Source organism: Indicator indicator, chromosome 8 (genome assembly GCF_027791375.1).
Source record: "Indicator indicator isolate 239-I01 chromosome 8, UM_Iind_1.1, whole genome shotgun sequence".
Classification (NCBI taxonomy): Eukaryota; Metazoa; Chordata; class Aves; order Piciformes; family Indicatoridae; genus Indicator; species Indicator indicator.
The window spans coordinates 13218176-13244405 of record NC_072017.1 but is presented as its reverse complement, the minus strand read 5'-3'; the positions used below and the strand labels follow the sequence as shown (position 1 = coordinate 13244405).

At 38.7% G+C, this 26230-nt stretch overlaps 2 protein-coding genes across 2 annotated transcripts; one reads left to right on the top strand and one right to left on the bottom strand.

Annotated features, from left to right (window-relative positions):
* Positions 1 to 268: 268 nt before the first annotated feature.
* On the bottom strand, positions 269 to 13606 carry UFSP2 (UFM1 specific peptidase 2). The gene is made up of 12 exons (XM_054383059.1): positions 13565 to 13606; positions 11745 to 11823; positions 9802 to 9982; positions 9645 to 9711; positions 9203 to 9360; positions 8317 to 8509; positions 6681 to 6827; positions 6092 to 6256; positions 5759 to 5883; positions 3644 to 3720; positions 2265 to 2389; positions 269 to 814 (listed from the first exon to the last, which is right to left on the bottom strand). Exons 1-12 carry the CDS (start codon positions 13604 to 13606, stop codon positions 728 to 730), a joined length of 1446 nt encoding a protein of 481 aa, XP_054239034.1. The 3' UTR covers positions 269 to 727.
* Positions 13607 to 16633: 3027 nt separating this feature from the next.
* Positions 16634 to 25145, top strand: C8H4orf47 (chromosome 8 C4orf47 homolog). The gene is made up of 7 exons (XM_054383242.1): positions 16634 to 16730; positions 17752 to 17971; positions 19044 to 19181; positions 19270 to 19345; positions 20534 to 20713; positions 23204 to 23376; positions 25097 to 25145. The coding sequence occupies exons 1-7, from the start codon at positions 16634 to 16636 to the stop codon at positions 25143 to 25145; spliced, it is 933 nt and encodes a 310-aa protein (XP_054239217.1).
* The last annotated feature ends 1085 nt before the right edge of the window (positions 25146 to 26230 follow it).

Sequence of the window (26230 nt, the reverse complement as noted above, 5' to 3'; positions counted from 1 at the left end):
GTAATCCCAAAATGAAATTGAGGAGAATCCAGAGTCTGAAGAAAGGTGACTGGACTAGGCACTGAGCAGCCAGATGTGTATGCTGGTACAGGGTCTCCTTCTGAGAAGGAGGAAAGCTAGTTTATTTTTACTTCTTACAGAAGAAGCTTGGATTGTTTTTTTCCAGAACAGTTGTATTCATACAGCTATAAATAAATGAGTGCATAACAAATCATTCTCTCATTTTTTTCTGTGTAAATATAAGAACAAAGTTCATAAAATTCAGTCCACATAGCCACTTTAATCCCAGTCAGCATCTAAAATGCTGTTATCAGCAGTCCCAGGAGCTTTGAACAGATTCATAGAGCACAAGAGAGCTGGCTAAAAGCAACCTGAAAGGTAAAGGACAGTTCATCTTTTTTTCACAAGGGAGAATTCCATAAAAGTATTGGGCATTTAGCCTGTAAGACTTTAACAAAAACTGCTGTATAAACATACAAGTTGCTGTAGCCAAAAGGAGAGATCTTTAGCTACTTAATAAAAGTAAGAAGTACAGTTCACAGCAGACAACTCCTACTTCTAGGGGTTTAATTTCAAAAAAATAATTCTTAATTTAAATCTCTCAAGCAGCAGTTCTGCTTCTGCTGGGTTCTGATTGACTTAAAGCATTATTTTGATAAATAACATGACAGTAGTATCTAGATCAGCTAGTATTCTGGCTTAGCATGTTCTAGCATAAGAGGGGAATTTAAATGGTTTTGGGTCGTTGAGGTAGGCAGAGATTGTAATAGGCGTCCTTGTTCCAAAACTCTGGGCCCTTCCATCCACACCAGCCCTGTGCAAGAAAAGCAAAATAATGTTTAAATCTACTACAAATTCTAGTTTTCTTATCTGCCACTATTGCATCTAATTTACATTACAAATTTTAAGATAAGCTTATCTGCAAATTCTTTTCAAACACCTATAGAATGCAATGACACAAGTCTCAGAAAGTTCTCTACATGCCTGGAAGCGCATCAAGAGTTTCTCTCCCACTTCCTCCCCACCACAGCTCAGTTCCTAAAAAGGTAGTTGTACACACATACACACTTCTCACTACCTTCTGCAGTTAGAGAGACTAATTATTCTGAAACTCTATTGTCCTCACAGTTTGCATTTCTTGTCTTAAATCTTTGTCATCTTTGGCAGTAGTTGATATCTGAGAGCAAATCAGAGTCCTTCATACCACAAAGTGTGCTGTTGATCATGATTTAGCAGATAAGCTTAACTAAGGTCTTGATTTTGCAGAACACCTCATAGTTAGATAAAGTGTTTTTCAAGGAAAAAGATGCAAACTTAAGAGTCCTTCAGAGTTCCTCCTCTCCTCTGACACTTTCAGTGAGGCAAGGGGGTTCTGCATGTGTTTTATTCTCTTGGACCATTCCTGAACTCTTTGTGCTTCCAATGTCTTTTGGTTCTATACGTTGTTTGGAAATGGTTTCTTACTGTATTCAATTCAGGCTTTGATCATTATAGGACTAGGAAAATATCTGACAGCTTTTCTAGTTGGGCCCAACTCAAGGGTATCCAATAAGACAGGAAAATAAACATTATTATTTGCAACTTAATGTGAAGGACACAAACAAATTGATTACTTAACACCTATAAGAAATTGATTACTTAACACCTATAGGATGATTTAGCTCCTTTCAGAGTTTACATTTCTGACACTTTCATAATGTGTTGTCACCCCTTTTGATATAGATATAACATTACATGCTCTTTAGTTCTTTAGAGTTTCACCAATTTTCAAAACAGCTCAGTACCTGCTGTTTAAACTTAGTTCAAGGCCTGATCTGCAAATGCCTAGCATGGGATTTTTTTTTTAAGTTTTTAAATAAACATCTTCTCTGCTTCACTAACAGCACTTTGCAGTTTGAACAGATTTTTCTGATCTGTTCAAAATACCAAACACATTCATTGCATCCACTACTGGGTAAAACAGGGGATGCTTTAATTGAGAGAAATTAAAACCTGTTTTAGTACAAAGAAATGTTCCTTAAGTAGCTGCTGACCCCATATATCTTCTCCAAAGACCCTGAGTTTCAGAAACCAATAATAAGTAGCATACTTATATGTGTAAGCATAATCAGGTTAATGGGGATCGATGCTTCCTGCAGAAGGAATGGAGAAGCCATAGAACAGTCAATGTGTATTTAGCTGTTATTTAATGCTGAAATACATGCATATACATATGTGTGTGTGTGTATATATATCTATATATATGCATGTGCATCAAGCCTCACCTTTTCCAAAATAACGTGCAGATCTTCTCCTCCAGTATAATGTGGGTCTAGAATCAAGTATTTTATGTGTCCTGTAATCTCATTCCAAGCCACTCCTAATATTGTGTGAGCCAAAACACCTCCACCTAAAATGGGAGGGAGGAACACAAATTGCTAATAATTCACCACTGAGACTGGCTAAATGTGCAAGCCCAAAACAAAAGTACATCAACACTTTAACAGTCTAGCTTGGTTATCAAAATGATTCTGAAGCTGTCCTACATATGATTCTTCACATTATTAAGCATATCTTTACTACAACTAGGGAAGAGTACTTCACTTTCTACAACTAGAGAATTCGCTTTACAATTTTTTTTTCCATGTCAGTAAAGCAGGTTAAATCCTCAACACTTTCCACCTGACAAAGTCAGGAATATTTCAAACACCTTTTTCATCACTTCTTCTCTAAATAAACTTACATACAAAAGGAATCCAAAAAACTTTCTGCTGGTAAAAGGACTATAATTAGAACAGAAATCAGAATTTCTAGATAAAGGTGATCTGTTTTCTACGAAGTTTCATCAATGGATATTAGGGACAGAGCAGTAACTTCCAACTCCTCTTTCTCTAGCCTGCAAATGGCAAAGAGGGAGAATTTGATGTGCTGGCCACACGTCAGTTTCTGTGTGTTTCTTTCAGACGGCATGAGGAGTTTATGTCTTTGAGATAGTGTAGTAATGACTGCAACACAACAGACAAAACTGGCAAGAACACCAGAAGAACACAAGAAAAAAAATACCTAAAACTCACGTCAAAACCCAACCTCCTCTGCTTCTCCAACAACAACAAAAAAATTAAACCAATCTACAAGAGAGCATTACAAGGAAGGATTTTTATTACAGCATTCTAAATTCTTGAGATGCAGATGAATAGGCTGCTGACAGGCCAAGAATATTTGATACCACAATCTGGACTTCTGGCACCTGTAATTTGAAAGAGTTACACTATCTTGTAGAAGTGCTGAATACAGATTGTGGAAATTGCTAAAATTAAAATAGTTCAATTAAAGTTACAGTGCTCTTACAAATTGCATTTCTTATGTTACCAGCATTTGTGATTATTAGAACTGGTCTTAAAAAGAATTGGATAATACCCTTCTCTCAGAAACCAAATAAACACTACTCTTTGAGGAACTGTAGAACTTCTGCTCCTTTGCAGAGCAGAAGATGGCAGCCAGACTAAATTGTATCGTTTTCCAGGCTCCCTGGGGAAAAGCACAACTGTTAATTCATTTAGAGTTTTGATTAACTCTTGTACCTTAAACTGAACGAATTCTAATTAAATTCAGCATAGGGAGGCCATGCACTTTCACTGGCATCCTTCAGTATTCCAGCACTTACCAATCATAATTGGAGTTCCTTCAGTCTTGAAATGATTAGCAAGCTCTCTTCCCTGCAATGCTAGTTCAGAACCCTGGCTATGAAAGAAAACAAGTGATTTGTCATCCTCACTAGGCTTACTTCTCCAGTTGTCCATTATACTCAATAACCAAGTAGAGAGTCACTTAGTGTTTTCCTGTGTAAACATCCTGGGATAAACTGGAAGAGTTTTTTTCAAGTGACTTAGAGATTCTGGTTAGACCAATGAATCTGCTTAAGCCCAGTTACACTGAGACACCTGGAGTCACTCAGTCTATAAGGTGTCTGCAGCTTGCCTCCCACAGTAGGGACAGCTGTTAAACCTCAACAGCTCCCTCTGAGTGGCTGAACACCAGACTGGCTACCTCTGCCAGTGAGGGGAGATCTGAACTAACAGAACTTCAGCAGAAAGAACAAAAGAATAAGGTGTTGGTAAAGGTATGTTTATAATAATGACGTCTCTTAAGGCAGATCTCTGCTGTAAATGCAAAAGCAACTGCAGTACTCATACCCAGCCTGGCTTTAAAAAAATAATTACAAAAACAAATCTCAAATGACAGTAGTCTGCTCAAAGTATCACTGAGCCCATCTTTGTTATTATCTCTTTCCTTTTCAACTATGGGGATCAACCATGGACAAAAGTAGTCTACGTGGAAGAAAAAGGAACACCTGCAATAGGTGCATGTACTCTAGGACTCAGATTGTAGACCTATGTCTGATGGAGACTCTCATTCCCCTTAGAACACAGTCCTCCCAAAAGTGGTGATAGAAGCTACGCAAGGAAATCAATAGAGACATTTTTTTAAATCTTGTCTTTGTATTTCTTCATATAGTGGTTAACCTTTTGAAAACCCAAAGAAACCCTGCATGCCTGCTTCTCCAGTTTCTGGAGATGGATTAAATGCAGGCAGACTACAAAGCTGGGACATGGGGAAACAGCACATTTACAATAACTGCTGGTGCAGCTGTGAAGTCTTACTCCCATGCAGAGTTTGAAGTGCTACCTAAAAATAAGTTCAAGACAATAATGCTATCCACTGCCTGTGAGCAGCTGAAAAAGATGCATGACATTTCTTATCAGCATGTTAGTGATGTTGGCTGCTTATAATCCTGAAAAACACTGGTGCTTCCCTTTGTAGCAGCACTATGAGCAGTTCTATCCTGTTCACAAAGGAATATTCTTAGGTTCAGGGATAAAAACCCTTCATACTGGCAAAGCCTGCCACAGCTGCTATAAATAATAGGTGGATCATCTGCAAATGTAAGCTCTGGAACAAAGAAAAAGATTAAAACTGGCTGTATAAAACTTTACAAAGAATTGAAGAACTGAACTATTTTCCTGCTATTAAGAATCACCATTGCCATGGTCACAGGCTTTTTTAGAGGAGATTCTACAGTAGATACTATAAGTTAACATAGCTCATGAGTGGTATTTTGTTTGAGAAGAATTTTCAGACACACTAAGTCAGTATGTATTCTTTATCTCATGATTTTATTTATCATAAAATGTTCAGGAATTTGTTAGTGTGCTTGGTACTTTTACTTCTGAAAAATGAACCATCATTCCTTTTCTCCCAAGTATATTTGTAGGGTTTTTTACTGCCTACGAGTGTCAGATTGTCAGCATTGAAACAAATCCCTTGTTTTATCTGTCACACAAACCCAAAAAAGAGAACACTATTTCCAGGCTGCTCAGTTATTTGCATCCATCCTGAATTGACAGGTTGGCTCTGTGGACAAAGTAATAATTTCCTGTCAGTGCACTCAGCTCGTTATGGCTGCCAGGCTCTGCCTGCTTCAAAAATTGTAGCTGTGGTGCAAAGGAATAGGCTGGATTCCAGGTCAATTTACATATCATTAGGCAATTTACAGCAACTGCAAACTGGAAGCCACAGGGTCGCAAGAAATTTATCAACGCCTTCATTCATAAGCACTTAGCACAGCCCAAGGCAGGAATACAGGATTATTAACAAATAACCCTGAAAATATTTGCTCTTATTATCCTTATTCTCCCATCTATTGTAATGGCAATTTGCATTTTAAGGCTTTCAATCTTTTTAATAATTATGGAGCTATTAAGCAGCTATTGATCCTTACCTGACAAATAGTATTTTTGAAGTTATTCCAAAAAGCTGATTCAAAACAAGCTGCACCTCAATTGAACCAATCCATTGCCGTGACCCAACAAACGCTGCAGGCTTGTCTCCAGCATCAACCAGTGCCTTAGCAACATCGTGATGAAGAAGAAAAAACATCAACAACATAGATTAGGCATCTCCACCACTTTCTGCGAACAAAGCTGGTTTACATGCATGGCAATATATACCCAGCTAGTCAAAAGCAATGTTTAAAATACTTGAGTTTGGTATTTAAAAAATAATCTATACAAACTTTTCTAGACAAACATGAATCTGCTTAAATGTTCTGTACCTGTTGAATTTCCTTGTGTGTTGGTATAGGTGCATCAACGTAACCTTGCTGCCTGAACCATGAACAGATGGTCTGCAAAGACCGATAGGCACAGCCCCAGCCGCTGTCATCAATCCGATCCTGCATATAGTGGTGGTAGCTATACACACCATGTACTAAATAAACCTGCACAGAAAGGGACAATACAAATTATCTGATCACACTTGTGGCAGTTTTCAGAGATGTCACATGGCTTGTCAGTTAGGATAACTGCATTGTATTTGGAAGAACTGAAGGGTTGTTATTCGCACATGATTTACTCCTTGGTTTTGTCACAGTTTTAATTTCTTGTCCTGGTTCTGAGCAACTTAAAATACATGCTAAAAATGTGTCCATCCTTCTCCAAGAAAAAGCAATTTATCTGGGACAAATACAGCTAAAGCGATGCCATTTTGTGCAGAGAAACACTAAATGCTTTTGCTTAAAAGGCCAAGTCAGTTACTTCACTATTTCATCTGTACAGTATTGGCTATCTAAATTACTTCTTTTAATAACAAATCTCAGTAAAAATAAAATGTACTTTCTTATAAATGTTTAAATTTAAAATTACCATGCCAGACTCTGCACCAGGTGAACTAAGATGTAAATGTGGGTTTCTGAGATATCCATCTTTATATGGTTCATCTGGAAAATGATAAGCATTTGCTCTCTTGAAGTATGGTCTGTCACAGGGCAGATTGAACAATCCATGCAATTCCTACATGCAAGTTCAAAGAAAAATGAGCACAATTCAAGTTTTTCATTAAAAGAAACATCACATGGTAAGTAACAATAAATACATAATTTCAACAGCATAGTTTGACAAATTAATGTATTAAAATATGCCTAATTTAGCATTCAGCATGTATATTTCCTACTAGACCTCACCTTTCAAAGGAAGCACGTGCAGACTTAGCTCCCATCTAAAGGGCCCACTATTTTACACAGTCCTGTTACATAACATCTGCAGCTGGAGCCCCACTGAAGATACCACGAGTGAAAGTATAATAAAATACACCTTAAATGAAACTGCAATCCTTTTCTGTTAAGGTGTAGTATAGACACACATGCTGAATTATAATCTTCTAATATTGAAGACATAAAAGTACCACACACTGAGGCAAGGTAAAGATACTGAGCTTGGGATTAAGCAGGTTCAGTCTATTTTTAAATCTCGTAAGCACTGTTTACGACATTGCAGACACACTTAAAGAGATATAATGTCTTATGTTGCAGACCACAGGAGTGAAAGGAATGATGAGATCATCTGGGATAATGTAACACAGGGAATAGTTTTGTGCAGCAGATGACCCAGCACTGAACCCAACCATATTAGCTACTTAGCAATCAGTGGGTAAGAGAACAGAAGAGAGAGAGCAGGAAAGATTTCATGTGCCGACAGCGCCCGAGGCCTCTGCAAATGCAAGGAATAAATTAGGTTTTATATACTTGGTAATACTTCACATGGAAAAAGAAAACGAAAGACCTCCACAGCTCGTACAGCTCTAAGGCAGCAGAATATTCTTTCCCTGCTCTTTGTATATGTAACTGTGTGACCTCAGCTGGTGGCTGTTGGGTACACATCTCAGTCTGAAACGACTGCCACATCAGAACATCTTTCCACCTCATTGATATTCCTTTTTCTAGATGGGACAACCAGGAAGGTAAAAAGCAAGCAGACAAATGCTAGCTAAGGCTCATCAGCTGTGAGCTACAAAAAGCAGTCCCTCCCCGTCCCCAACAAGCAAGCAAACAAAAAACCCAACAACACACAATGCTGAGAAAGAAACCAAAACAAACCCCAACCCTAATCCTCCCTTGCAGGACATATATTAAAGCCTGCAAGTATTAACACACTACAAATACTCTGATATTCTACCATGGAAGTGAAGAAATTCAAGGAGTACAGTACTGAAAGTATAATTTAAATAAAAACATTGTAAACCAACTCCTGTGGAGTTTCAAAGTGTCTACCCTCCCCATACAAAAATGAGATCTGGCACATCTAATAAAATAACATTTAACAAATCTAATTTCCACATTCAGTATACTGCTTCAGTTGTAATAAAAATCAATTCTAAAAATAGCAATATCTGTTAGTATTTATTCTACATTGCTAAATGAAACCCTTTACCACTCACCCAGTTAGAACAATCTAAAAAAGACAGACAGAAAGGTCAGGTTCCATTAGTATCTGTTGGCCTTACCTTTCTGTAACTTTCCAGCTGATCATCTGAAATACCTGTAGGATACGAGATTGTGACAAGGTGATTATTTCCTGGCAACATGAAATGAAATTGTTCTGGTACCACAATTGATGTTCCCTTCATGTATTTCATGATACACCTTTCCATGTCAGTTAATTGCCTGTGAATTGCTTTCACCAGGAGATTTTGTACCCTACAAAGTATAAGGGAGAGTATTTAAAAAGTAGAACAGCAATGGTGGATCATTTTCTCTGATAGTTATACAGTACTTAATGCATATCTGCACCTGCTCTGATGAATTTACTACTCCCATGCTTTCATTCCCACAGACAGAACCTCACTGTGATGTAGTCAAAGCATGTCTCTATGCAGAAACACCTCTCAAGTGACTCAAAGTACAGGTACCCTTTTATCTCCAAATATCTTATATCTGGAGAATCTGCCAAAATAAAAGTTACCTATATGACTACATGCATTTTTTTTTTGCATTTCATCTACCACATTTAGCATCCTTTGAAGCCAAATCCTATGGAAAAATGCAAGGAAAAAGGACAGAAGACGACTAATGTTTTATACTTTCACCTACCTACCTGCAGCCCCTAATGCAATACTGAGATTACAAAGACTCAAATACATCCAACATGCACATACTACAAGAATTTTTACAACATTTTTCTGACTTTCTCATCTCCTTGCTAAGCAATGGTTATGAGTTATCAAGATACCAATAAACTATTTTTTTTTTATAGCAAAAGGATTGTATCTCAAGACTATTAAAGCCAACAGTTACCAACATTAACTTGATTTATGATACAGCTTTACTTCATTATTTCAAGAAAAAGCAGAAAATAAGCTGAAAAATGTACAAGTTCAGGATAACACTTACTTGCCCCATGTTTCCTCTGGAGAAACAGATACAACAACATCAACAGGCAATGTCATATTTATGTAGTGGTGTTCCTTATTGTCCCTTTCAATGACTGGAGCCAAAGCAGCTAACGAAGATGTCATTTCCAACATGAGGTCTATATTGACTATCTGCTGCTGCAGAGAATAAAGACACTAGAGTACAACAGCATTTGTAGGTATTTGGTATCAAACTCATTAATTAAATACTTGGACTATATAAACAGCTAGTAATATTAAAGACAAACTTCTATGTGCTGATTTTCTGTAGATGGATCTCTGCATTCATGAAGAGTTCTCAATGACTTTAGAAGAATTCCTTTAGGTCATGACAATGTCTGCATACAAAAAGACCTAGGGAGGGCATATCTAAATCTGTGGTGATAGGTCATCTGATATATTTTGTGTGGTGAGACACATACCGTATCTTGTAGCTTTTTATCCTTTTTCTTCCCAAGCTTTCGTTTGGTCTCATCATCTTGATCAAACCTAAATGATCAACAGTATGAGGTATTTCTGTAACATGAAATTAATCCATTAAAAGGGGGGAAAAATATATATGTAATTAAATATACTTACTGTATGAATCGTCTTATCTCCTTGCAAGGAGAATCATCAGTCAGCTCTGGAACAGTGTTCATACCATTGTTAGGCCACACATAGACTGAACTGTGGCAAATTCTTAATACTAGAACATCTGAGGACAGTTTGTTTGCAAGATCACTGAAAACATATCCTAATGCCTTTTTTGTTGATGCCTCTGAAACGTAATAAGGATACAGTTAGCCTAGAAAATTCCCTCACTTTCCTTAGAGCTGCTGGGCGTATATTAAAAACAAAAGGTACATTTTGACTGGGAATAAAAATGTTCAGTGCTGTTAAAATCAGAAAATAGCTACGTAAACAAAAACTGAGATAAATTTTACTTAGCAGGTCTGTCTCAAACATTCATACTCATACCTGCCTTGACAAAAGTGTCCTTTCAGATGCTGTCAAATAAGAAGAGCTGAATGAATTACAAAAGACTGCACTGTAGTCAATTCTTACATCAGTAATTCTTAATCAAGCCTATAGCTGCATACACACGTCTATGTACATATGGCTACATTTAGTCTTTTAGAGTAAACCTTGGAAACCTGAGTCACATTTCTCACTTCCTATCATCATTCAGAAATACAAACCAAACCCACTAGATTTTTGGAAATCAGAGCCTACACTCTAGCTGCAGATTGAATTTTGGACAAAATAAACCTCTAAGCTATACCCTGAATTCCTGGTGTAGATGGCTGTCTTTCAGAGCTTGACTTGACTTCTTAAGTTTCACCCACTCTTTACAACTTCAACCAATATTGGATATGATAAGGCACCTTTTGCACATTACCAGCATTGTTCTCCTCACTGAGGAAATTAAAAACTATTACTTAGAATACAAGTTATACAAAGCCTATCAAGCTATCAAAGACTATGCTGAACTGTAATTCTTTAATGCATTTAACTTAGATTTTGTCACTATTAGTTGACTTTTGCACTAAAAGTCTGTAAAATTTACAGTATTAGGAGAATCAAATATCCTCCAAAAGAAAAACCTCACTACCTTCCAAAAGAGTGTGCCATATTTACACACTAACAGGTGTGAATACCATGCACTTGGACAATCCAAGTACCACTCTGCTTCACTGTGACTAAAATTCACTGCACTGTAAAGAAAGCCAAATAAATAGCCTCTCTCTGTGGATGCCATTCACAAAAATGTGTTATGATTTAGGCCAACCTGTTCAGATACTTCTGTTCCACATTATGAACTGAAATGAGCCCAACCTCTTTTGTAAGGTTCTCTAGCACTGAAGTCAGTTTCTAGTAAAGTCATGTCCTTTTAAAATGCAGAAGGAGCTACAGCTGAGCTAAGGACACTCTCCTTCCACACTGCCCTAACATAGCTCAATGGCCACTCACAGCCATGAACAGACTTTAAGTGAATGCCACATTACTGCAAGACTGCGTGACTAGAGGTGTCTTTTAATGCCACATGGTCTAGTCCCTTGCTATACCATGGAACTGCAGTAGCCAATCCCACCTAAATTCAGTAACTAGTTACCTTGTTTATCTTCTCTATTCCTCTACAAAAACTGGACCACAACTTCAATATTATTAATACAATTCTGTTACAACCAAATGAAGTCATCAAGTTGTTCTCTGCTTGCTTACAATTTCAAGGTCAACTTTAGATTCAAACTCAAAAGTTATCCCAATACCAAATCCCTAAGTAGGAAAAATACAGAAATAAAATTACCTAAAAATGGCAATTTAAACTTTAATTAAAATTAAATTAAAAAACATATGATGGAAAAAAGACTCACTAAAAATTAATGGAGAGAAAGCATAATATTTTGTGTACTGAATCTTAAGGGGTTTGGGAAGAAACACCATCTGGTGAAATGCCAAGAAAACAAACAGCATGACTAGTTAATTAAAAAAGGTTGTTTATATAGATGTTAAGAGATCTATTATAGTCTTACACACACCATCAGTAGTTGCTAGTTGAAATGCAAGATCCAAGCCTCCTCTTATTCTAAAGAGTATGTTCATGGCTTCTAGAATTACCTAAAGAGGAAAAAGAAGCAATGAAAATTAATGGCTATTTCAATGTACTTTCTCTCAAATTCCAGCTGATGGTTATTACACTAGAGTCTGCAGGCACCCTGGCAATTACTGCATCTGCTCAGGGTATGAAAGGTCAATGAATAAACAGGAAAATGAGTGGCAAAGTAGCACGTAAGGTGCTTGAGCCAGTACCTCAATTACGTAAGTACTGGCACAAACACAGTGCTTAAAAGACATGTCCTACCTAAATAAGGAAATCTTAATTTTATACTTTTACCACTTAGAAATAATTTGGTCCAAATATGATGTTTCCCATCCTATGACTCTTCTTCCAGTTCAGGCAAATCAAGGATTGCTCTAAGCATTTGAGCAGAAAGGTAATTATGCACTCTGTAAGTGTGCATTTATCTTGGTTAGGAAATAACAGCTTGAGGGAAAGGAGAGAAGAGGGGGAAAAAAAAAACCCAGATATACACAACCTCTAGAACCCAGCCTGAGTTTCGTATCTGACACACAAGCACAGAGACCATCCAGCTGGTCCCCTTCCAAAATCCCTGCTCAGTGTCCTCACAATTGTTTGTTGTGGACATTTTAATGCGAACTTCATCTACATGGAAAACCATAATTTTAGTGAGAGTTTTTCAGCCAGATCAATTCCAAGTCAAAGTCAATGTAACAGCTACACAAACAGTTGTGCCAGTACAGAGAGGCACAAAAGGTGACAGCCCAGAATAGTGTGGAGATTGCTCAATCTAACAGTCCACAAGAGAAAATGCTTCACAGCGCAGCCTCAATCACTCAAAAAAACCCCTATCTGACATCTGTAAGAACAATTACACCAAGACCCTTTGGAAAAGTGTTTGCTTTACAAACTATGGGAAACTTGCAGCTGCAATACCATCACTCATGAACTAAAGGATCAAAACATAGGACTAATTTTCTTACAAGTAGTCTAACGGGAAATATATAGAAAGAAATGCATGCCTGATTAAAGCGTGAGTATCTACACTTCTGGCTTTGTGTGAAGGACTTTGAGGTTTCTGTAACTTTATTCCCAAGAACTGAAAAAAACAAGTTGCCATGTCTAATGTTTTCATTCCGGCAGCTTAATCTTGAACCATTTTAGGTAACATAGTTACCTACATTATTGTCTTGTAGTGTGGGATCCAGAGTGGCAGCATGTTATAGAACAATTGCCTGGGCTGATGTGAAACGTGTTATTTGAATTATTACGTAAACATAGTAACATTTGTAAATGAAACAGAGCTCTGCACAAGGTGCAAGAGGGGATTTTGCCTTTTCATCGTGTCCCCTTACGGCTGACGCGGTCTGCCGACAAATCCCTGAAGGCCGAGATCCCTAAGGGCCCGAAGGGGAAGGGGAAGGGCTGCGGTGCGGGTGGATGAAGCTGGCAGCGCAGGAAGTGCCACCGCACCGTCTGGCACAAGCTGGGCTCTGCAGACACGGCCTCGCATCGTAAGCTGCCCGAGGGGCCCCTACACCTCCCCCCAGAGTGCCCCATAGGACTGGAGGCCGAAACGCCGCCGCCGAACATCCGCCCGAGAGCGGACGGGCAGACGTCCGCCCCCAGCCCGCCCCGCTCGCTCCAGTATGGAGCAGCGTCTCACACCGCTCCTCCGCGGCCATTTCAGGGGTTGGCAAAACGGCCAGGGAGCCCTCTAGGGCAAGTCCTCCGCCCCGCCGCCCCCCCAGTCCCGCGGGTCCCCGGGGGCGGGCTCACCACGTCCGTCAGCGCCGCCGCGGGGGCCGAGCCCGGCCGCATCCTCCCCGCGTGCACTCGCTCCCGCCCAAGAGGGGGCGCGGCGCGAGGTGGAGAGGCGGGACGGAACTTCGTCTGCTACCCGCCCGCGGCGGAAGCGACCGGCTTCTGCCCACAGCCTCTGCTGCCACACTGTGGCGCTGCGCGGCCATCGGCGCATCGGGCCGTACCAAGGCAGGGAGCGGGGGGACTTGCCCGTTCGGCTTTCCTGTCTCCTGGCAACTGGCACCAACAGAGGGCTGGCGGCGGCCGGCCTGGGCGTTCGGGGCCGTAGTTTTCTCTGTCGCTCTCGGCGGCGGCCTTACTGCGGCAAGTAGGTGCCGCTTGACTCGCTGCCTTTTCCTCTGCTGCTGCTTCACTTGCCGGTGGGCCGGCGTGATCTGCTGTTGAGCTTCTTTAGCTTGCGCAACCAGCCATGTCTATGCCTACATGCCAGATACAGCTAACGTTTTCTGCTGTTTGAGTCGTTTTCTTGTCTTTGCTCCAATGGTTAATACCAAGAGGGGACATGATCTGCTCTCTCTTTCAATCTGTATTCCACCCTAATGTCTTAACTTCCCTGCTCTGGTCCAGGCTGCATGGACTTTTATCTATTTGATTGCATATAAGTGTTGGGGTTTTGTTTTGTTTGTTTGGGTTTTTTTGGGCTAGTTCTTTTATTTCGTGACTTTGAGACATCTTTCCTAACATATTACCATTTTCTCTTGCCTTAATTTCTGTTCCTGATTAATTTAACCATATATTGGTATCTTGCTCCTCAAGGCAGTTCTTCCCCTAGCTGATTATGATTCTGCTTCAAAGAGTCCAGCACAGAGCCACAAAGATGATTAAGGGAGTGGAACATCTTCCTTATGAAGAAAGGCTGACAGGGCTGAGTCTTTTTAGCTTGGAGAATAGGAGACTGAGGGTTGACCTCATTCATGTTTATAAACATGTGAAGGGCGAGTGTCAGGAGCCAGGCTCTTCTCAGTGATGCCCAATGAGAGGACAAAAGGCAATGGGTGCAAGCTGGAGCAGAGGAGGTTCTGTGTGAATATATAAGGAAAAACTTTTTCACTGTGAGGGTGGCTGAGCACTGTAACAGGCTGCCCAGAGAGGTTGTGGAGTCTTCTCTGGAGACATTAAAAACCTGCCTGGGCATGTTCTTGTGTGACCTATTCTAGGATTAAATGATCTTTTGGGGTCCTTTCCAACTCCTAACATTCTGTGATTCTGAAATTTCCATCTCTCTAGTTTTTGCTTTGGGGGTCAGATCCATGGTAATCCTTGTGCTAAGCCCTTGAGTTCCTTACAGTTGTTGAACAGGCCTCTTCCTTATTTCTGTCAGGCTCCAAAGAGGGTGATGAGAAGGAAAAACTGATGTTCGCTGTAAATCATTTACAATAAAACCATGAAGAAATTGGAGATATTTACCATGACCAGGTCTTGGATTAGAATCATAGAATCATAGAATCAGTCAGGGTTGGAAGGGACCACAAGGATCATCTAGTTCCAACCCCCCTGCCATGGGCAGGGACACCTCACACTAGATCAGGCTGGCCAGAGCCTCATCCAGCCTGGCCTTAAACACCTCCAGGGATGGGGCCTCAACCACCTCCCTGGACAACCCATTCCAGGCTCTCAACACTCTCATGGGGAAGCTTCCTCATGTCCAGCCTGAACCTCCCCACTTCCAGCTTTATTCCATTCCCCCTAGTCCTGTCACTACCTGATAGCCTAAAAAGTCCCTCCCCAGCTTTCTTGTAGGCCCCCTTCAGATACTGGAAGGCCACAATAAGGTCACCTCGGAGCCTTCTCTTCTCCAGACTGAACAGCCCCAACTTTTTCAGTCTGTCCTCATAGGAGAGGAGCTCCAGCCCTCTGATCATCCTGGTGGCCCTTCTCTGGACATGGTCCAGCATGTCCATATCCCTCTTTTAATAGGGGCTCCAGAACTGGAGTACTCCAGGTGGGGTCTCACCAGAGGGGAGTAGATGGGGAGAATCACCTCCCTCGACCTGACTGATTAGTTAGAGGGCTTCCAAAATTCCTTATTTATGTTTTACTCCAGGTTCAATTCTAACTGACCTTCCATACCACTATTAGGAAGTGACTGAAAACCATTGCTAGAGATAATCCACAAGATGAAGGAGGATGCTTGGCAGTTTTATTACTAGCTATTAATGCCAAAACCCTCTAGTTTTAATAATCTGAAGGTACCTGACTTGATCTTAAAGGTCCTTTCCAAATGAAACAATTCTTTGATTGTACATTATAACCCAGACTATGTAAATTCAGTTATGAGTTACACCAGTCGTATTACAAATGCTTTTGAGAGACAGGGATCTGCTGGAGAGAGTCCAATGGAGAGCTATGAGGGTGATTGCCAGACTGGAACATCTTTCCTATGAAGAAAGACTGAGAGACCTGGGGCTGCTTAGTCTAGAGAAGAGAAGGCCAAGAGAGGATTTTATCACATCTATAAATGTCTGAGGGTTGGGTGTCACGATGAAGGTGCCAGTCTCTTTTCATTGGTGCCCAGTGATAGGACAAGGAACAATGAGTACAAGCAAGAACACAGGTGGTTCCACCTCAACACGAGGAGACACTTCTTTACGGTGAGGTTGACAGAGCACTGGAACAGGCTGCCCAGAGAGTCTCCTTCTCTGGAGACTTTCAAAATCCCACCTGGACACATTCTTGTGCAGCCTGCCCTAGGTGATCGTGCTTTGGCAGGGGGCTTGGACTCTGATCTCTAGAGGTCCCTACCAACACCTGACATGCTGTGATTTTCTCTCTCCCCTCACGCTTTAAATTTAACAGAGGAGATATAATGGTGTCCTAGTCCCACATAGCCCATTTGTCCTGCAAGCATTAAAGCTGTCAATCATACTGTAGATTACTTTCTTCAGATGACATTTATTGCTAGTATTGCAAAATCTTGTGCATTTTGTTTACAGGTGTGGACTGCTAACAGACTTCAGCAACAGAACGGATAAACAAGGGTAATTCAACACTTTCAGCACAGCTCACTGTCACACAGATCCAGCCATGCCTGTGGAAGGGAAAAGTGATATGGAGAGGATTGGCCTCTTCAGTGAAATGGGTTATGTCACCATTGGAGATAAATACAAGTCACTGTATATGCGTAAGTACATTTAATCATTATTTAGTGATAGGGACCAACCTCTAGTACCCATCTCTTTTCAGAATCACTATTTCCTATTGCATTATTTTATTTTAGAGAGAACTCCTTTTAATGAATATTCTTTGCTCATGTCTGTATTATTAAGAAAAAGGCTTGATATATTGAAGAAAGGAGAATTTTAACAAATCTGAAACATACTATACATAAAACTAATAATATCTTTTCATGTATATATTTCTTTTTAGTGCTAACTACCTGCAAGTTACTAGTATTTTCCTGTTTTAAACAAAAAATAGTGGGTTTTATTTGCCTTTTCAACAGGTTTTCTATTATTGACAATTTCATTGTCATTATTTTAAAATTAGTGTTGCAGGTTTTTTTCTGTTCTGATCCGACTCAATGTGTGTGAGATTCCCCATCGTGTGTGGGATTCCCCATCATCTCATTTTCTTGTTGTTTAATGGTAATACTTATTGAGAAATGTAATTTTTGTAATTAGTAAGGTTACAGATGTTAACCCTTGGTAGCTGTTTTGAAGTGATGATGGAAAATAATGCTGGCTTCTTGATGCTGACATTTCTGCTGTGTTGTTGTGTCAGTGATGAATGCATCCAACTGGATACACTTCTACTACAGTGAGCTGCTGGGAATTCAAAACCCAGCTGGAGGCCCTTAAGTTATTCTGCCTGGTCTGTAATCAGTGGGAGAGAGATGCTCTTCTGAAATATTACTTGTGGTACATAAATAGACATCACCTCTAGCTCTAAATTGTGGTCTAGAGTAACCAGTCTGCCTTCACTGCCTGCAAAGCAAGCACAGAGGTTAGAAAATTAAAACTAGGTGCTGTGAATGGCTTCTCATAGTATCTTCTTTCAGACACAACTATTTCCATGCATGATTGACAAGTCAAATGCTTTGTAATGTGTTCTTTGAGCCACCCAGATCCAGACCTTAGTTTTTAGTGTAGGCTAAGGAAGCACTAACATCAAACAGTTATTGACAGTCCTTACTTTTTTTAAAGGCCCTTTTAATGAAGCTGCAAGCAAGAACAGACAGATGTTATCTGAGGGGACCAAAACATTGTCAGCTCTACAGGCAGGCTATTTTGAGCCTCAGTTTGTGAGGATTTTTGAGGGTGAAGCCTACTCAAATCCTGTTCAGCTAAGGAGACGCTATAGAATGGCAGAATCAAAGAAAAATGTGGGCAAAGCTTTCCTTCCCAGTAATGGAGACAAACTCCCGTAAGTGTTGTGAAAGTATTTTAAACTGACCTCTTTTTTTCCCCCGGTGCACTAAGGATGATTTTCACAGATTACTTCTTAACTACTGTTTTTTTGCTGTAAATATTTTCTTACCCTTTAGCTTTTTATTTTTGATGAAAATTAAAGTGGCTGTGGGAGAAGGGGATGGATAATTAAGAAATTTATATAAGGCTCATTAGTGAACGTGAACTAATGCACTTAAGAGCTGAGAAACACTGAGATAAATGCTGTCCGTTCAGTATCAGTTTGCCCATTTTTTCTATATATGAGTCAATGAAGCCTCTAAATAATGAGAGGGTAACAAATAGGCAGGTGAGCATTCTGTGCAAATATGACAAATGTTATCTTGGCACCCTATTCCTGTCAATATTCATTAATGACCCTTTTTAAGAAAGAACTCAATGAGACATTTTACTTTCTCCCCACGGTAACTGCAGACAGTAAAGGCAAAGCAGATTACTTCAACTGTCTGGAATAGTTGACAGAGTTCATATAGTAGCTTGGTTGGGTTTTTTTTTTTTTTTTGGACCACTGTAGCTGCATGTTTGTGAATCAAATTGCCATTCAGCAATTTCTTTAGTTTGTCTCAGTCCTTCTCTTCTTGAGTGGCTGGCTGTCTGATCATCTATTGTGAGAGCATGCCATACACTTGTCAGCAGGTACTGATTTTCAAGTTGGTCATTAAAAAACAGCCTGGGTGAATTCCTGCAGCTTTGTAAGCAGAGGTATTGATCCTAAATAGGCTGTGTCTCCTCTTACTTTTGTTCTGTGACAAGACAGAAGCTGAACTAGTCGTAACATCTCCCAGAAAAGAAAACCAGCACATTTCCTGCCATCCATTATCATACCAACAAAAAATTCTTCGTAACACTGTGCACAGCATTGTTGTAGTAGCAGATCCATGGGCAGTGGTCAGATATGGTTTTATTTATATTTAACTCCTCTGATGCATATATTTGGATTTTCTAGTTATGTCATTTTAGCACACTAGGTATGGAAAGCTTGAAATATTTGCAAAACATTAATTAACGTGTTCATTTGCTATTTTTAGATGTGGGCTTGGCAGCTATTATGGAACCATAGGAGGTTCATATGCATACTTCAGTCCACAGCTGAAATCCAGAGAAAGATATATTCCTCCTGGAAAGAATTTTTATACTAATCCAGGAAAGAAAGGAAGTGGATTTGGGTAACTTCACAATATTGTTTCTTGCAGAATATTTCATGAAATGTTTCTTGAGTTTTGGACACCTAAGTAATTAATTATGTGTTTACAGTTATGCAAACCTTACCATAGGTGAACAATATCCACACGAACCTGATGACTATGAAGCAGAAAGAATACAAGCAAAGGTAAAAATATTTGTCTTTATTGTGTATTAGTGTTGTATTTATTATGCTTTACATGAGCTTTTTGTGCCCTGTAGTGTCTCCTTTATCTTGAAATCATGAGCATTTATTTACAAAGTGGAGGAAGGAAAACAAATTAATGACCATCCTGTATAAAAAAAAAAAAAAAGTATTATTCATTTATAATTTTTTTGAGATATCTGGCAGTATCCCAGGCAAGTGCTGCCATTCAGGATTTGATCTTAAATTTTTATTTGAAGACCTTTAGCTACAAGGCAATAATGACCAAACAATGTCAAGAGTAAGAACAATAACAATTGGAGGTTGTTGTCAGAAGAATGGGACCTCCTACATGATATATAAAAAAAACTTTTTTAAAAATATAAGTTTGTAAATCTAAGAAAGCTTATTAATTTACTTGCACTGATTTTAGTTATCCTGTATATTTTAATCATATGTAGTAAAAAATAGCAATAGAAGGGCATTTTTTTGGTCTAATGTAAGATAAAGATTAGAAAAAACACTTCAGCTACCTTCATTTGAGATGAATTCAGAGTCAAAACTAAATATCCAGTGCAGAAAATGAGAAGAGACAAAAGAGGGAGGTGGGGTTATTTCCACTGGATAGACAGAAAGAAATTTGATCTGAAACATCAGCATGCATTACCAGGTGATACTACATTACTGATGGTACATTTTTATGCTTGTCCTTTAATTTGTTCATAACATTTTCACCTATTTTATTTTAAAATGGAACCTGGGAAGAACAGTCAACAATTGGCATGGTACAAAGAACCAATTACTAGGGAAGCTCAGTTTAGTGAGGTCCTCAGAACTTGGGAAATGTAGTGGGCAGAACTGACAAGTGTGAGCAGCTGGGATGCCTGCAGGCAGAATTTTCAAGCATGCATGTGTGCCTAAGACAGAGGTGTACAATACTGTCAGACACAAATGCACAGTGCTTTCCTCCACATTTTCCTGCCTTTCATAGTGAATGTTGTGCTTCCTGGTCAGTGAATCTATGTTCCAGTATACATAGATATATAAAATATCTCGAACATCAAACAAGAGCAAAGAAAGTTAAGAGTGAACATTACCCAAGACTGAACTTAAATGTTTTCCATTTTTATTGTAGAATAACATGCAATAAAAACCCCCAAGGTTGTTTCTTTCAAAGGATTTGTTTTACAGAAAGCGCAAGCGGAGCATAAACGATTGCTTAAAGGAGGGCCTTTCAGGTTAAATCTATATCCCCAGGAGTATTTTGACAGCAATCCCTATTTTAGTGACAAACCTTTGCCACCTGTGAAGAAATCACCTCCAAAGAAGCTGAGTGCACCACCTTTCATACCAAGTTCTCCTGCTAAAAAGGTTAGCCTGCCTTATAGCTACAAAGACAAAAGATAAATATTCATATATTTCCTGTTAAAAGCTTTGCTTACAGTACATAAGATAGAAATAAATTTTGGGGGTTTGCTGTTAATGTCTTATCTCAAGCTGCGCCAGGGGAGGTTTAGGCTGGAGGTGAGGAGAAAGTTCTTCACAGATAGAGTGGTTGGCTATTGGAATGGGCTGCCCAGGGAGGTGGTGGAGTCACCATCCCTGGAGGTGTTCAAGAGGGTATTGGACGTGGCACTTGGTGCCATGGTTTAGATAGTCATGAGGTTTAGGGTGACAGGTTGGACTCGATGATCTTTGAGGTCTCTTCCAGCCTTCTTGATTCTATGATTCTATGATTTTTCTTACAGAAGATCTTATTCCTTTTACTTTGTTCTCAGTTTACAAAGCAATGAAATCTTGTTTGACCCAGCAACTGATAATCAAGTAACCCAAAAAGTGTTTCCTTTTAAAATCTGCATGGTGCAGTTAATGTACAGTTGACTATAAAACACTACCAAAAGATACAAAGCAGAAGGTTATTCAATAAATGACAGTAGGGCAAGGTCACTGTAGCAAAATGAAACACTCTCCTATTTTGCCCATATGAGTCAGTCACTCATACAATTTTTGAGTCTACGAGCCTACATAGAAAAACATCTGAATTATAATTCCTAGAAGCCTCATGGGGAAAGGAGAGATGGAAGGAGCAGAAGAACTCAGGTTAGTCCTTCTGCTGAAGAGAAGGCTGCAGAATAAACTCAGGATTTGCCTGTTGCTTGTCCATCAGCAGGCAAAATTTTGGAACGTGTGTTAGAATTCACAGTTTATCAGTAGCTGGGAGAAAAGGAGGAAATGGATGAGAATAAATATATATGGAAGATTTAAGAGGGGATAAGAAATAAAACCTAGAGTTAGTGTGAAGGATATCTAGGAACATAGTTCACTAGTTCCAGTTGCTTCCTGTCATCGTTTCTTAAAATCTAAATGGATGTTCTTCTGTTCCATAAAGTGATTCATTTTGATAGATTTTTTTGAGATGAGATTCTAAATTTATGCCATTCACCTTAGGTTAAACCTTAATTCCACTTTGAAATGGACTTTAAGATGCACAAATATCTCTCTCTTAAATGACTCTAGATATCTAATATGGTAACACCGCTTGTGTTAGTTCTCAGCTCTCTGTTTTCGAGTTCCATTGTCAGCTATTTAATACTGTGCTCTGCTAACCACTATTTCCTCATGTTATCCTTTACCCTTGAATTACTTCACTGACATTGATTCATCTGAGGAAAATGATGATAGCCAGGAAAATATAACTATTTATAGAGACAGCAAGAATTGCACGGGGTGTTCGGATTCATAGATAAGGCAGCTGAATTCTTTCAGAATGGAAATCTATGCAACATTAGCTGCCAAAAAGTCAACACCTCATCTAGCTGACAGTGCTGGTGATCCTGCTCCCCATCCTTCACAACATATATGCCCTGCTGGTATATTTAAGTGATGTGTACTTCCCAACCTACAGCACACCTTCCCTGTCTGCTGTTTAGATTCTTATGGGATAATTGCTTTATTGTTGACTGAATTGCTTACTGCTGTGCTTTTCAGGAATGCAGCCTCAGTAGACTGTGGGGTTTAGCTTCACTGGGGGATTGCAAAGAATTAGTCAGGTCTCTGTGTCCCTTTTTGACTAAAATTAGCCATTCTTTTAGTACTAGTGGACATGATGTTTCAGAAAAACCCAATGCTGTATTCAAAGCCATTTGTCAGTGTTAGCCAGTGAATGTACAGTGGTCACAATAAACAACAAAGTAGTCCACAGGAGCAGAATGACAAGTGAGCCTCTCAAGGAATAGGGAGAACAAGGCAAAAAAGGAAGATCAGGAGAAGCCATGGTCCTTAGCAAAGACACCCCTTTATTCTGAGTGTCACTTTTATGGTGTGGGATACCCCTGTGAGCCATCTTGGGTCAGCAGCCCTGGCTTACTTGAAGCTGCTAGCAACCTTGCAGGCCAGCTAGTGGCTGGGCATGATTCTGTCCCAGTGAAACCAGGACAGTCAGAAAACATGTTGATAATAATGCTCAAGCCCTGCTGAACACAGCAATCTAGACACTGGTGCTGGGCGTGGAGGTAAAACTAATAGTGATACAGGAATTCCCCATTTTTTCCACAACATAGCTCATTTTAGTCAGTTGTTTTTACTTCTGTCATACTTCTAAGATCCTTTCCTCTGAATTCAGACTTATGAAAGAACATTTGAAATTTAAAAATTAATCAAAATAATGATTAAAATTTTCCTTTGCAAATTTGGAAAGTAAAAGTTTCCACTGCAAATTTGGGTTTTGATTTTTTTTGTTTGTTTGTTTTAAATATGATACAGTCTGCTATTCAGCATTACTTGCTTTTGCATAAAAAATATGTTCATTAAGTGAATGATATTGTAGATTGGTATTTTGAAAACTTTTTTTTTTTCCCCCAGTTAGGGGGCATGAAAGGAGGCACATTTGATCCTTACCCAAGCTATTCTGCTGAGCCTTATGTAAGTAAACAATCTAAGGCTGTCACAACTGGTAAAGAAGGAAAAGTCTTTCATCCTTCTTCTGGACCAAAAAGCAGACCTGTTACAAGCATAGTAACTTTAAATGTCACAAGGTAAGCTCCTTCATGTTTCATGTATGCTGTCTACCAGAAGTCATTAGCACATTTATTACTGTCTAAAATAATTGAATAAATGAAGGAATGAATTATTAACAAAAGGATAAGAAATGTGTAAGGAGCTTGGCTTTTCAAAATTGATTCCTACACTCTTCTGTAAACTCAGGTTAGTTTATAAGGCTATACATATCACAGAGACCTTTAAAATAATGTTATATAAATGTAAACAAAAATGCTATTTTAAAAAATTATTTTCTGACATGATAAATGTGGAAAGACCAGGGAATGTTCCTGTTACAAACAAAATCGGGTTTCCCCTATGTTTATGGAATAAAATTGGCTCCCTCTGCTGGCAAACACAATGTTAGGTAATCTAAACCTGTGAAGCTTTTGAAGCAATGGCACTCAAGTTGGATTCCTACAAACATGTCACTGTGCAATGTTAGAAGAGATTTATAGTACAAAATGTATGTATGTAGGTAGATAAGATAATTCTTTACTTTTTATCTTACTAAGCTATAACCTTTATATTAAAACAAATTTATTTTCTGATTTTGGCTCCGTTGTAATTCAAGCAGAAAATCAAGACAGTTCTTTAAGAGTTATGTAGAGAAATCACTTTCAAATGCAGGCTTCTAAGATAGCATGTAGAAGAAATAAGCATACTAACATTGAAAAACTGTATTAGAGGAATCTGCTTCACGTTTGTGATTTATCTTTTGCATATCGTATGTGATATCTGAAACATACACCTCCCTTATTCACCCATTGCTGTTCTGTTTATTTTACCATGTGTCTGCATTTGCATAATCAGGGATAATTTGAAGTTGCATGATTAATTTTACTGATACTGACAAGGCAGATCTAAACGTTACTCTACACTGCTTTCCTTTGCTAATGGAAAGCAGGAAAGAACTGAAAGCATGATAACTGCCCATACTGATGTAAGAAGATACAACCTTTCATAAATGCATGGGTGTTTTTAAAGTAGTAAAAGGAAAAAAAAGAATGGTGTATTGGTCTGAGTAGCCTTTTTATCAGTGTGACTCTTTGTATTATTGTTTTGTCAACAGAATAAAAATTCATGTTCCTAAAGAAAATGTTTTTATAGGAGGAAAAAAAGCCTGTGTGTGAAATAGGTTTCAAAATTGGAAGGAGGGGACTGGTTGTGAACTATTACTATGTGCTCACAGATCCAGTTATGATGGACTCATTGAAAGTATTTGTAAAGACAAAAAATTCGCTTATCCAAGAGAAATTCTGGAGATAAATTAAAACTAGTGTTTCACATTTCCCCCTACTATTTCCCTTCTAAGACTTTTAAAGAATTTATGTATTTTTGGTTCATTATTCCTAAGTTTAATAGAATGAGGATTGTAAACGGAATTTATTCTAAGTGTGAAACTCACAGCTGACAGATTGTAAGAAATGTGGTAAGGTATTTTTCAAATCACCTGCTTCCCTATTTAATTACAGTTCTTTAGGTGATTTCCAATGGAAATGTTATGTTCTGATATTTGGATCATAATCCTATAACTGGATTTGCTAGTGTAGATTCTTGCTGTCATGCAGAGCTCTATTGAATTCATGAGGATTAAAGCCATGAATCTATTGCAGGATTGGGTTATCACAGTTTTTCATTTTTACAAAAATTGTTGTGATTTGTAAAGTGATAATCTACAAGAATCTAATAAGTTTCTCTCCATTTACATTTCAGATCATTAAATGCAAAAAACTACAAGACTATACGGCTGACATCTTACTAGGTATAAAAGGTGAAATGAAAGGTACACTCTTTAGATTCTCAACTGTTAACAAAGCAAATAAAAATGTGAAAAGTGAAATCAGATACAAAGGGTAATCCATTCTGTTTAATTATCAAGTATGCAATATTTACTTCTAAAGACAAAACTAGAATAAATAATTGGAGGTAATTTATTTATTAATTCCAGGGTTGTATTTTTATATAAATTTTCACCTTATTTATATATGGAAATTTTATATAAGTTTCACCTTATTGAACTAGATTTTTAAAAAAATGTACTTTTAGAAAGCATACTTTCTAATGAGTAGTTTGGGTTGCAAACTGACTATATATTGCAGTGGAAGAAAGTGCCTCTATTTTAAAGTGAGTATCAGTGTATTAACCATGTTAGTCATGTGTGGCCCACAATGAGCTAAGGTCATTGTTTCCCTTTAGAAGAATCATAACTTGAACTGTCTTATAAACATAAGACTTTTAATTTTGGTGATCTTTTCAAAATTATTAACATCAAGCATTGTTCAAAACTGGACCACAAACAGGCTTTAAGGAGTCATCTCTATTTAGTAGCATCTATGTACTGGTCTTCCCCACTTTTCTAACAACCACAGGTGTTGCCATATTCTCCAAGAGTGGCTTCATTCACTTTGGAGGAGGAGGAGTAGAGAGGGTAAAAGAGAATGCATGTAGCTGCTGTTTGGCTGGCAACAGTCTCTACAAACTTAGGTTAAAAGAGCAGCAATCTGTGTTTACATAGCAACAGTTGTGTCTGTGGAGCAGAGAAAGGAGCTCTGCTGTCAGGTGTTACATATTTGAAAAACTCAAATTTTAATTAATTTTAATTCAGATTTGAACTATGATTTTTCAAGGTGGAAAGCATGTTGTGTTCCCCAGTGGCCAGGACTTGCTCGAGTCTTTTTCAGCCTGTGAAAAAAATGGCCTCAAGTTGCACCAGGGGAGGTTTAGATTTGGAAATTAGCAAACATTTCTTTACTGAAAGTGTGCAGGCATTGGAACAGGCTGCCAAGGGAGGCAGTGGAGTTGCCATCCCCCGAGGTGTTCAAGAAATGTATAGACATGGCACTTCAG

Coding starts and splice junctions, on each gene's coding strand:
- UFSP2 (XM_054383059.1), bottom strand. CDS start 13,606: ATGCGGCCGGGCTCGGCCCCCGCGGCGGCGCTGACGGACGTG. Junction 8,510..9,202: donor CCAGAGGAAACATGGGGCAA/GTAAGTGTTATC, acceptor TATACTTTGTAG/GGTACAAAATCTCCTGGTGA. Junction 6,828..8,316: donor AGCTGGAAAGTTACAGAAAG/GTAAGGCCAACA, acceptor ACTTGCATGTAG/GAATTGCATGGATTGTTCAA.
- C8H4orf47 (XM_054383242.1), top strand. CDS start 16,634: ATGCCTGTGGAAGGGAAAAGTGATATGGAGAGGATTGGCCTCTTCAGT. Junction 16,731..17,751: donor ATACAAGTCACTGTATATGC/GTAAGTACATTT, acceptor CTTTTTTTAAAG/GCCCTTTTAATGAAGCTGCA. Junction 19,346..20,533: donor CAGAAAGAATACAAGCAAAG/GTAAAAATATTT, acceptor TTTGTTTTACAG/AAAGCGCAAGCGGAGCATAA.